Source organism: Panthera onca, chromosome D1 (genome assembly GCF_046562875.1).
Source record: "Panthera onca isolate mPanOnc1 chromosome D1, mPanOnc1 haplotype 2, whole genome shotgun sequence".
Classification (NCBI taxonomy): Eukaryota; Metazoa; Chordata; class Mammalia; order Carnivora; family Felidae; genus Panthera; species Panthera onca.
Window position 1 is genome coordinate 48,890,787 of NC_138348.1, and position 11,949 is coordinate 48,902,735.

The window sequence follows — 11,949 nt, forward strand, 5'->3', positions numbered from 1 at the left end:
TCTCCAAAATACATGTATAATAATAATAACTCTCAAAGATAATAGACCATGTATTCCTTGAAATCTCTTCTCCTTCAGCTCCAGTGTTGCCCCAAAGTGGTTCCTACTCTCATTTCTGGTCCCTTGGCTTCTATTCTTCCTCTCACCGCCTACTCTAGCCATTGCCCAAGACCATCAGTTAATCTCTCCTCTCCTTTTCCCAAGCTTCAACTACCAGATCCTGTACAGACAGCCCCACCCTTGCCAAGGACATCACCTCCAACAAGGACCTCAAAAATAAAACAAAATAAACAAAACCCTACATGTTCAAAGTTAACTTTCATTTCTTTTCTAGCAGTTCCTTTTCATAACTTTCCTGTTTCTATTAAAAACCACTACTATCCATTGGTCATCCACAGCTGAAATGTGAAACATTTCTGACTGTGTCCTTTTCATTTCTCTTCATACCCAGTCATGAGCCCAGGCAAGTAGACAGCAAAATTCCTTCACCCACCATCCCCTACTTGTCTATCCTTACCACCTCCAGTCTCTGTTACCTCTCATCTGGGCTACTGCAACAGTTTCCTAATTCTAGTATGCCCAATCCACTCCAACCTAGTACACATGCTACAGCCCAAGTAACTTCCTAAAGTGTACTGATGATCATGGCCCATCACCTTTCAGAAAACTTGCAGGCTGTATGGCACCTACCTAACTAGCCTGGTACTCAAAGTCTTCGATGCATATTAACTGCAATCTATTTCTATAGCTTTATCACCAGCAATAACTCTCTCTTATATATACGTACACACACACTATATTCTACACTGCAATCAAAATAAATTAGACAGGAACAAACGCCTGGGTGGTTCAGCCAGTTAAACATCCCACTCGATTTCAGCTCAGGTCATGATCTCACGATTGTGAGATGGAGCCCCGCATCAGGCTTTGTACAGACAGCATGCAGCCTGTTTGGCATTTCTCTCTCTCCCCTGCTCTCCGCCCCTCCCCACTCATGGATGGGTTCATGCGCTCTCTCTCTCTAAATAAATAAACTTTAATTAATTAATTAGTTATAGAGGTCCCCATAAATGCCTGATTAATTCCTGTCAGCTGCAATACTTCACAGGGATGCCTTGGGGCTAAGAGCAGTCAACAAATATTCATTGAATGAATGAATGCATGAATGAATAGAATGAACATGAATGAACAGAATCCTGCATTTCTATATAATCACATCCCACCTGTCTTCCCTAGGAGTTCATTTCAAAGGAGCTTTTTTCATAAAATAATCCCACCAGTAAGAAGTAATCACCTCCTCCTCTAAAATTTCATGGCCCCTTATCTTCTAATCCACTCAACATCCTCTATCCAATAATACTTATTTCTTATCTCTACCACCACACTTCACATTGCTTAAGGATAAGGTAACTGAGTAATATAATCAAGAAAGAAAGGAAGAAAAGAAAAAGAAAAAAAAAGAAAAAGAAAAAGAAAAAGAAAGGGAGAGAGAAAGGGAATACCAACCTTCTCTAATGGTTGATTATTTTCTTAATTTACCTACAAAAATTTAAACTCTTTGAAGGCAAAGATTTGTATTTGGCTTTCCCCCCTGCCACCTTTACTATCATCCTTAGCACTGGGCACAGTATCTAACACATGAATTATCATTACATAGTGAATATCCATTCACTGTGTCAAATAATGTGAAGGTAATTCAAAAAGACAAATGTCAAAAATATTTTAAAATGCCCATACAGTTTCACAAAGTGATAAATTTTAACACTTGTTTTGGATATATAATTTTCAGTCTGTATTTAATAAAACCAATTATATGATATTTCCTCCAAGGAGATATTAACTCTTAAGAGCCTAAAAATTCTAATCTTGTTAGGAAATTAACATGGTACCTTACACAGAGTAAACACACAAAAGGTTATTGTATGAATGAATGTATTGTATTGAACAAATGAATGAATAAATTAAGGCAAAAACTCTACTCCTAGCCAATAAATCAGCGAACATCAAACTTCAAAGTCAAAACAAAAAGGAAAGACCTAAATAGAATTTTTTTTAATATTTTCCATTCCAGAAACACTGGCAAGATGGACAGAACTAAATCAATTCCAAAGTCTCTCAATTAAGTAGACAAGGGACAAACAAAATATAATTGCATAGTTGCATTATCAACATCTTATGGGTGAAAGGTATGTACTGGGATTTAATGCTTCTTGCCAAGCCTTTCAGTCAAGAATCCTCTTTTTCTATAAGCAGCCATAAGGACAAGTTTGAATGGAGTGCAACAAAAGTAACAGAAAACATCTCATTTATGTCATCAATTAAAAGAGGAAAAATGAGGGCACCTGGATGGCTCAGTCAGAGAAGCATGTGACTCTTGGTCTCAGGATCATGAGTTCAAGCCCCATGTTGGGTGTAGAGATTACTTAAATAAATAAAACTTTAGGTGTGCCTAGGTGGCTCGGTCAGCTAAGCATCTGACTTCGGCTCAGGTCATGGTCTCATGGTTCAAGAGTTCGAGCCCCACACTGGGCTCTATGCTGTCAGCTCAGAGCTCACTTCGGATCCTTGTCTCCCTTTCTCTGCCCCACCCCTGCTCACACACTCATGCACCCTCACTCTCTCAAAAATTAAAAAATTAAAAAAAAAAAATTTAAAAATAAATAAATAGGGCGCCTGGATAGTTCAGTCGATTAAGCATCCGACTCTTGGTTTTGGCTCAGGTCACTATCTCATGGTTCATGGGTTCAAGCCCCAGGTGAGGCTCTGCACAGTCAGCACAGTCAGCCTGCTTGGGATCCTCTCTCTCCTCTCTCTGCCTCTCCCCTGCACATGCTTGCTCTCACTCTCTCTCTCTCTCTCAAAATAAGTAAATAAACATTAAAAAATACATAAAATTAAATTAAAATTAAATTAAATAATTTATTGATGTTTCAAAGCAAAAATTTTAATATTGTTAATATTTTCAATGTGTGTAAGTTAATAAATATGACAACTGCAACATAAAACAGGGAGAGTAAAGGGACCTAAATAGTGATATTTAGTTTCCACATTCCTCTTAAAGTTGTAAAATATTAATTTTAAGGAGACTGAAAAGTCAGGTATATATTATAATCTCTAGAGTAATCATTTTAAAAACTACAGAAAGAAATATAGTCAAAAATTCAGTATTATTAAAATGAAATATTAAAATATATTCAAGTGGGGCGCCTGAGTGGCTCAGTCAGTTAAGCGTCCGACTTCGGCTCAGGTCATGATCTCTCAGTCCGTGGGTTCGAGTCCTGCATCAGACTCTGTGCTGAGAGCTCAGAGCCTGGAAACTGTTTCAGATTCTGTCTCCCTCTTTCTCTGACCCTCCCCTGTTCATGCTCTCTCTCTGTCTCAAAAATAAATAAATGTTAAAAAAAAAATTAAAATATATATATATATATATTCAAGTAATCTAAAAGAAAGAAGGAAAGAAGAAACAGTGAAACAAAAAATTGGAAAACAGAAACCAAATAATAAAATAATAAAAATAAAATTTAGGTTAGCCCTAAATCTAACCATATCAATAATTACATTAAATGTAAATGGTCTAAACACAATTAAAAGATAGAGACTGTCAGTATGGATTAAAACACAAGACCCAACTACATGCTATCTAGAAGAAATCCACTTTAAATATAGTGGTATAGGTAAATTAAAAGTAAAAACAATAGGGGCACCTGGGTGGCCCAGTAGGTTAAGATTCTGACTCCTGGTTTCGGCTCAGGTCATGATCTCACAGCTTGTGAGACTGAGCCCAGCATTGGGCTCTGCACTAATGCAGCATGGAGCCTGCTTGGGATTCCCCCCCTCCCTCCCTTCTCTCTCTCCCTCTCTCTCTCTTTCTCTCTCTGCTCCTCCCCTGCTCGTGCCCCCCCCCCAAATAAATGAACTTAAAAAAAAAAAAAAAAGCAAAACACAGTTCTATACATAATCACCAAAAAGCGGAAATAACACAAATGTTCAAGGGTGAATGGATTAACTTGGGTACAACAATACAATGGATTACTTAATAAAAAAGACTATTAATACACAGAATAACATGGATGAATCTCTAAGGCATTACCCTGAGTAAAAGAAGCCAGTATCAAAAGGTTACATACTGAATGACTCCATTTACATGACACTGTGGAAAAGACAAAACTTAAGCAATTAAGCATACACCTGTCACCAACTGGGGGTGAAAGGGCAACATGAAGCTTTCTGAGATGACAGATCTGATGGAAAACTGATTTTGGTAGTAGTTATAAAATTTTATACATGTGTTAAAACTCATAGAACTGTACACCGAGAAAGTCAACTTCATTGAATGTTAATTTAATTTAAAAGTAAAACAAAGATTAGGAGAATGATCTCTGTGAACCCTTCCAGACTATGATTTTATGAATGAGAAGGAGAGGAAAGGAAGATGGGGAAGGGGGAGGGAAAGCAAATGCTAAATCCTACTGGCCTAAAAACCACACTCATAAGAACCTCCTGATTACTGCACAAAATAAACAAAGCAAACCCAATCTTCATAAATTCATTCCCAGAAGAGGCTAAGAAAACCAGACATTCAGATCCAAAATGTGCATATTAGAAAATGCCTGTGAATGGGTCTTCTTGTCTGTTTCTATATTTTATACTTCCAAGAAGCTGCCAATTTCTCCTGGCTAAGTGCCACTTTCCCTGCTTGGGGTTACTCAACTTACAAGCATTCCTTTATTTATACCTTACCCTCTCAATGATGGGGTCTTTGGCAGTCCCAATAAAGATCTGCCAGAAAGATCAGTGCTCCTCACCGGGAACTAAGGTCCCTGCGGGGCACAGCACACGCGTGACTGACCTGAGGACGCTAGGCAAGGAGGTCTTCCTCACTAGTCAGAAACCGTCCCCCCCACCAAAGCTCCCAAAGTTGAAGCCGATGGAGACCGGGCTCTGGGAACTTCTCCCTCCCCCAGAACAGCCAGACTGCCTGGGGTGCAGCTGGCCGTTTCAAGGGCTGCCCTGGTATGGAGCGTGCGCTCACCGAAGGCTCAGCCCAGTGACCTTGGGTAAGTCCCTCCTCTTCCAGAGTGCAGCAGTAATCTGGGTATGTTGTCTAAGGGAGTTTACCACAGCCCTGTCCGAGTCGGAGATTTTCTGGATCGCCCCCCCGCCGACAAGAGCCCGGCTCGCCCAGACCCCATCGCTGCCTCACCCCCCTCATCCCCCCACCGTCACGAAGAGCCTTGAGGAGACTAACAACCGGCCCGAGGGCACGGCCTGAAGGCAAGAGGAAAGCAGAACAGCAAAATCCTGGTCTCTGGCCCCTCTGCCCAGAGCAGGCCGCCGGGCCGTATTCCTGCCCTCCCCTCCTTGGGGTCACCACTAGCCGGGGCAGTGGAGCGCGCACCGGGTCGGGGCCGGGTGGGGGACCGAAGCGAAAGGGGGGGTGGCGCCCACCTTGAGCTGGGACTTGGAGACCTTGCCGCTGTGGTCCAGGTCCAGCGCGGTGAAGGCATGCCAGATGGCCTTGAGCAGCTCGTCCTTCAAGCCTCCCATGGCCGCGGTGTGTCTATCCTGACTGCCAGCCTCCCTCGCCGACCCTGGGGCGAGTCTGACGCCCCTCTACCGCCACCGCCGCCGCCCGCCCTGCAGTCACCTGACCGTGGCAGGCCCCGCCCCCACCAGGCCCCGCCCACTCGCTGCTTGCCCGCAGCCTCGCGCACTAGGGTGGGAGCGTTAGGGTGGACCGGACCTCCCACTCCTGCAGGTGGGAATACAGGCCTTCTTGCAGGTTTAGACCCAGAGCACTACCCCGCATGCCTCTCGAGTTCCCCAGACCGTCTCGGGCCACCTTCGGGGCTCGCGTGCCCCTAAACAAGACCCGCATTCCGAGTTAAAATATGAGAATCGGCGAGAGCAGCCTCCCAGCTCCAGTCCGCGCTGCTCAGTGAAAAAAGGGAGCCCTGGCCCAACCAGTCCCGCGGACGCGCCACTGTCTGAGGAGAACTAACAAGAGCCGGAAAAGTCCCTGAGCTGGGGCTCCAATGCTAGCGCAGTTCCTAGCCAGAGAGGATGTAGAGGGGGAGGGGAGGCAGGGAAGGGCGTCTGAGGGAAGGCTTGTATTCATTTTTCAAATGTTTCCTGATGCCTACTATGTAGTGGGCTCTGGGGGCCCAGAGACGAGGTTTAAGGTTGGTTTAGAAGCCGCGCAGTCAGGCAACCTTTTCTTTCTAATCCTCAGTTGTTCGGGGTCAGTTTACAACTTAGAAAGAGTTTGACCCTGGTTATTCTGCTGTTCCTGGTGTTTCTGTGCTGGCACAATAGGAGTTATGAGAGAATCCCAGCAAATCACTCCACCCATTTTACTAGTCAGAATGGGTGGACCATTTAAAAGTACACATCCAAGCCTATAAGAGCGTCCTCCTCATTGTAGATGTTCAATTAATATCTGTTAACAATGATCACCTGAGCTCTGTGGGCTTCAAATTCTCCACATAAAAATGAGCATGTTGTACCAGATATTGGGGGGGGGGGGGGGGGGCGAGGGGGTCTTCTAAGGGTCACATCCTAGGATAATAAGGATTGCTGGCTGACTCCAATCTGATTAAGTCACCAGGCACAGTGCCTTGCCTCTCCAATCCAAGACTGAATCTGGACGCTATGAAGAGAACAAGTGCCAAGAGTTTTCAAAGAGATAATTCTCAAATTAAGCTTGGCTTTGTTTTCCTCTTTTATGTTCCTAAATGCCCATATACGTACCTTATAAAAAAGGAAAAGTTCATATAAAGGAGGGGGATTTGGAAAAAGCAGAAAAGGAAGAAATTGCTCAATGAGCTTGAGACCAAAGGAAAGTTGGCAGGGCAGAGGAAAGGGTAGCCTAGGTGAAGGGAAGGAGCAGAAGTAAAGGGGCTGCTGGTCCTTCACTGTGAGGGCTCTTGAGGCCCTACCCTACTTCATCACCATTTGTCAGGATTTTTCTTGCTGTGTCAGTATTGTTTCTATCATTTATCTTCCCCAATTCCAATCCAAACCTGCCAGTCAGCAAAAACACATGATTCAACCTTTAATTTCTGAATGCCAACTCAGCTTTCCCTGGGTAGTGACAAAATAAATAAATAAACTCTCCTAATTCTCAGGGTTCAGCTTAACCACTAGATGGTTCTCTCAGTATCTGTTAGCACCAAATAAATATTTCAAAGCATTTTTTAATGATCACATGACTAGGACATTCTGAACTTCCACATTCCCATTTCTTCCACAATCTCAATTCTCATAATCCAAACAAATTTTAAAAGCAGAATGATGTCATAAAAAGAACTGTGCTTTGGAATCTAACAGATTATATTAGTTATCTATGGCTGTGTAACCAATTAACCCTAAATTTAGCTCAAAACAATAATAAACGTTATCTCAAAAAATAAAGAAACATTGTATCATATTCTTTCAATGACAGGGATGGGACACATAATTTGTCTCTTTAATTCATAGTTGTTCGGATGAAGGGGAGCTCTAATTAAAGACCCTCATACACCTGGACCCGACTTTGATGTGGTCCTAGACTTCAAGCCAATTCCATGAAAGGGACATGAATTGTAGTGTCTGGAATGAGGTGAGGACTATGGTGGATAATGTCCAAGATGGCAGCAATTAACTGTGTCCCTCTCTATGGATCCATACTGCTCTAAATATCAAAAGGCAAATCTAATTCCTCTCCCCTCAGATATGAGCTGGACTAAGTGGCTTGTTTGGCCAACAAAATGTGACAGAAGTAGCAGCCTGGGATTTGTAAACCAGGTCATAAACAGCCTTTCGACCTTAACCTGGATTTCTTGGAATTCTTACTCTCGGAATGCTCCCTTTTGGAACCTTGCTGCCATGCTGTGAGAAGCTAAGGACACATGGAAAACCACAGAGAGAACAATGCTGGCCAGATCCCAGCTGTTTCAATCATACCAGCCTAGACACCAGATATATGAATGAAGGAGCCATCTTAGACATTCTAGTCTAGCAGACACTACATGGAAAAGAACCCAAACCTGAGACTTATGACCCCAGTCAAGCTGTCCCTGACATCTCCAGCCGTTTTCTAGCCAATGCAGCTTAGGTCCCAGACATTGGGAAGCAAAAACAAACCATTCCTTCTGTACCCTGCCCAAACTTCTGGCCACTGAATCATGAACATAATGAAATGGTAGTTATTTCATGCCACTAAGTTTTGAGTGGTTTGTTATGTAGCATTAGATAACTGAACAACGGTGAAAAGATATGTTCCCAAGATAATATTTCCTTCCCCTGCCCACCAAAGAAGTTTCTGCCTTGGCCTGTGCATTCCTCCCCTCCCCTGCCTTCCAAGAGAGTCCTACCTTCCCAGACTAGTTCTTGAGTTGTTTCTTGTCATGCAGAATTAGGAAGAAAGGAAGAGAGAAAGACCACAATGCAGACATTTGGTGGGGGAAGGGACAGTTGTTGATAAGAAAGAAAAAGCAGCTCTAGTGTGTGAAGGTAGTGGGTGAGAAAAAGGGGATTCTAACAGGTCTCATGGAGGACTACATAGTTCCATAGTGTTTGAAAGGTATAGATAAGGGATTTGAAACCCATTCAAATAGTTTTGACTAGATAGACTTTGTTCTCTCATTTAAGACTAGCTTAGTTATGGCTAATACTCGTGGCTTTCTAAGTGTTACAAACAAATAGCATGCCCTCCCCTTGGACTGCATTCCAGACCATCCTGTGTTTTTCTGCTAAGTGCTACGAAGGGGAAGTATGGGTTGATATGAGGGTGTACACAGGTGAATATGCTGCTCTGTCGGGAACAGGGAGGGCTGCAAATGAGGAATGACAGTGAGGCTGAGTCCTGAAGGATGAGTTGTAGCTAACTGGGCAAAAGCGAGAGAAGAAACTTCCACCAGACAAATAACAGCCTAGACAAAGCACGGTTCAGTCAAGAAACCCAAGTGAAAGAAGGTGTGGAGAACAAAGGCGAGAGGAGAGATGTAAGAAGAAATTGGAGAGACTGGGATCTGAGGCCAAATAAGCCAGGAGCGCCAGGCCTGTCAGTTAGGTCTGTAGAGCTCTTATCTTCCCCAGGGGCCTGAAATACCCTGAAATCAGTGGCACAATCTGGCAGCAAGAAGCAGAAATGCTGAACAACTGTGCCTGAAGTTGCAGATGTGGGAGTGGTGTCCAGCCTCTGGCCACTCAGCTGCTGATAGCATCTTCATTACTGCCATTACCCCACAGCTTTCCTGAGGTTGCGGGGAAACTTCTGGTTCCATGGGAAATTTCATAAACCACTCCCAGAATTTCAGTAGCACCTCAGGGAGTCAGGCCTGCCCCACACCCTCAGACCCAGGTGAAATTGCAGTCCCCTCACCTGGTAAAAACAACAGCCCTCTCTGCCTCATGAGGGTGTTATTGTGAGGAACAAATAAGATACCATCTGTGAAAGCAGACATAATCACTAAAGCCTATCCAAATGGGAGGGGCAATAGTGACGAACAAGAAGGAAGAGAATAATAATAGAGCTCTGATGCCAAGAAGGACAAAAGCCTCTTGAGGCTTTAGGGCTGGGTGGTTTGCTCAAGACGCAAAAGCAGCAAAATGTGACCTTTTAATGATAACTGTGTGACAGGGCTAATTCTGAAAGCCTTCCCAGACAATATTAGCTGGAGTTTTAGCAGAGCCCAGTAGTCCATGGAATATCCTGATTTAATGATCTCCCACTGAGAAAAAGGCCAGATCTACTGACTCACAGAATGCATGAAAATCAATGTCAATTTTACCCACTGAGGATAGGGATGAGAATAGGCTTCTCTAAGGTGAAGACTGAGTCTTGAAAATTAGTTGGGGCACCTGGGTGGCTCAGTCAGTTAAGCATCTGACTCTCGGTTTCGGCTCAGGTCATGATCTCATGATTCATGGGATCAAGACCCACATTGACTTCTGTGCTGACAGTGCAGAGCCTGCTCAGGATTCTCTCCCTCCCCCTCTCTCTCTTCCTCCCCTGCTCACATGCACGTGTGCATGTTCTCTCTCTCTCTCTCAAAATAAATATTTTTTTCAAATATAAAAAAAGTACAAAAATTAGTAAAAGTTTACAAACAGCTGTAGAGGAGAAGGAAGGGTATTCTAGAAAGAGGTAGCTGAATGTGCAGAAATATAAAATCCTCCCCCCCAAAAAAAGAAAAAAAGCACACGGGAGATGAAGGGATGAGGGAGAAAGAGGAATGTAGAATGGTATTTTGGCTTGGGGCGCCTGGGTGGCTCAGTCAGTTAAGCGTCCAACTCTTGATTTCTTTCGTCTCAGGTCATGATCTCACAGTTCATGAGATCTGGCCCCACGGGATTTTCTCTCTCCTTCTCTTTCTGCGCCTCCCCTGTTCTTGCACATGTGATTTCTATCTCTCAAAATAAATAACTAAACTTTAAAAAAAAAAATGGTATTTTGACTACATGATATTGTGATTCACAATAAGAAATATATACAGTTGACCCTTAAACAATGTAAAGATTAGGGGCACCAACCACCTCACAGCTGAAAATCTGCATATAACTTTTGATTTCCTCAAAACTTAACTGCTAACAGCCTACTGTTGACTGGATAACATAAGCAGTCAACCTACATTGTGTATATGTATTAGATACTGTTTTCTTACAATAAAGTAAGCTAGAGAAAAGAAAATGTTATTAATAAAATCATAAGTACTCACTATGGCCTGTGTTGTTTAAAGGTAAGCTGCATTTGGCCTTTATCCAATATCTGGCACAGAACTCCTAAAACCCATGAATATCCTAAGTGATAAGAGTGATTAAATTGTCTTTTGTTGTCATTAATGAACAACTTTTGGAAAACACCTAAGGATGAGGGCTGGTTTCCATTGGAGCCATCCATATTATTAGAAAGTTGCAACTTTCAGTCGCACTCCTTGACTGAGGAGGGGAGAGGGGTTGGAGGTATAACCAATCACCAATGACCAGTCATTTAATCATTCATGTGTATGTAGTGAAACCTCCATAAAAGCCCCAAAAAACAAGGTTTAGAGAGCTTCTGGGTTTGTAAACCAGAACACACCCATGTGCCAGGCCCCAAACTCCACAGAAACAGAAGCTTCAGTGTGCAAGACCTCACCCTATGTATCTCTTCATCTGGCTATTCATTGACATTCTTTAAAATCTTTTGTAATGGGGCGCCTGGGTGGCTCAGTCGGTTAAACGTCCGACTTTGGCTCGGGTCACGATCTCGCAGTCCCTGAGTTCGAGCCCCACGTCGGGCTCTGGGCTGATGGCTCAGAGCCTAGAGCCTGCTTCCAATTCTGTGTCTCCCTCTCTCTCTGCCCCTCCCCTGTTCATGCTCTGTCTCTCTCTGTCTTAAAAATAAATAAAACGTTAAAAAAAATTTTTTTTAATCTTTTGTAATATACTAGTAATCTAGTAAGTAAACTGGTTTCTTGAGTTCTGTGAGCCACTCTAGCAAATCAATTTGACCCAAGGAGGAGGGGTATAGGAACCTCTGATTTCTAACTAGTCTGTCAGAAACACTGGTAATAACCCATGCTTGCACTGGTGATTGGCATCTGATTTGTGGGACTTAGCCCTTAGCCTATGGCATCTGATTCTATCTCCAGGTATATCATGTCAGAATCGATACCGGCTGGTGTTGGAGAATTGCTTGGTGTAGGGAAAAAAACCCATGCATCAGAACTGGTGTCAGAATCATAGGCTAAGACACCTTGGTCTTTGCAGTCAGAAGGATGACCAAGACACGGGTTTTGTTTAGGTAGCACTAAATCCAAAAGCCAGGCAGAGCCTGGCTGAAATCTACTGGATTTCACTACTGGTAAAGACTAGACAGAGAGGAGGAGAATTTGGTGCAAAAGCAGTGGTGCAGACTACTAGGTATTTATCCAAAGGATACAGGTGTGCTGTTTCAAAGGGACATATGCACCCCAATGTTTATAG

The 11,949-nt window shown here is 43.2% G+C and overlaps 1 protein-coding gene across 1 annotated transcript in view; it reads right to left on the reverse strand.

The window, feature by feature from the left end:
• Nucleotides 1-5,654, reverse strand: part of SWAP70 (switching B cell complex subunit SWAP70) — a 78,270-nt gene extending 72,616 nt beyond the window's left edge. The window contains exon 1 of the mRNA XM_060605982.3: nt 5,449-5,654. Within this exon, the coding sequence (XP_060461965.1) occupies nt 5,449-5,547 (99 nt within the window). The 5' untranslated portion in view covers nt 5,548-5,654. The remainder of the gene's footprint in view (nt 1-5,448) is intronic.
• Nucleotides 5,655-11,949: the final 6,295 nt, after the last annotated feature.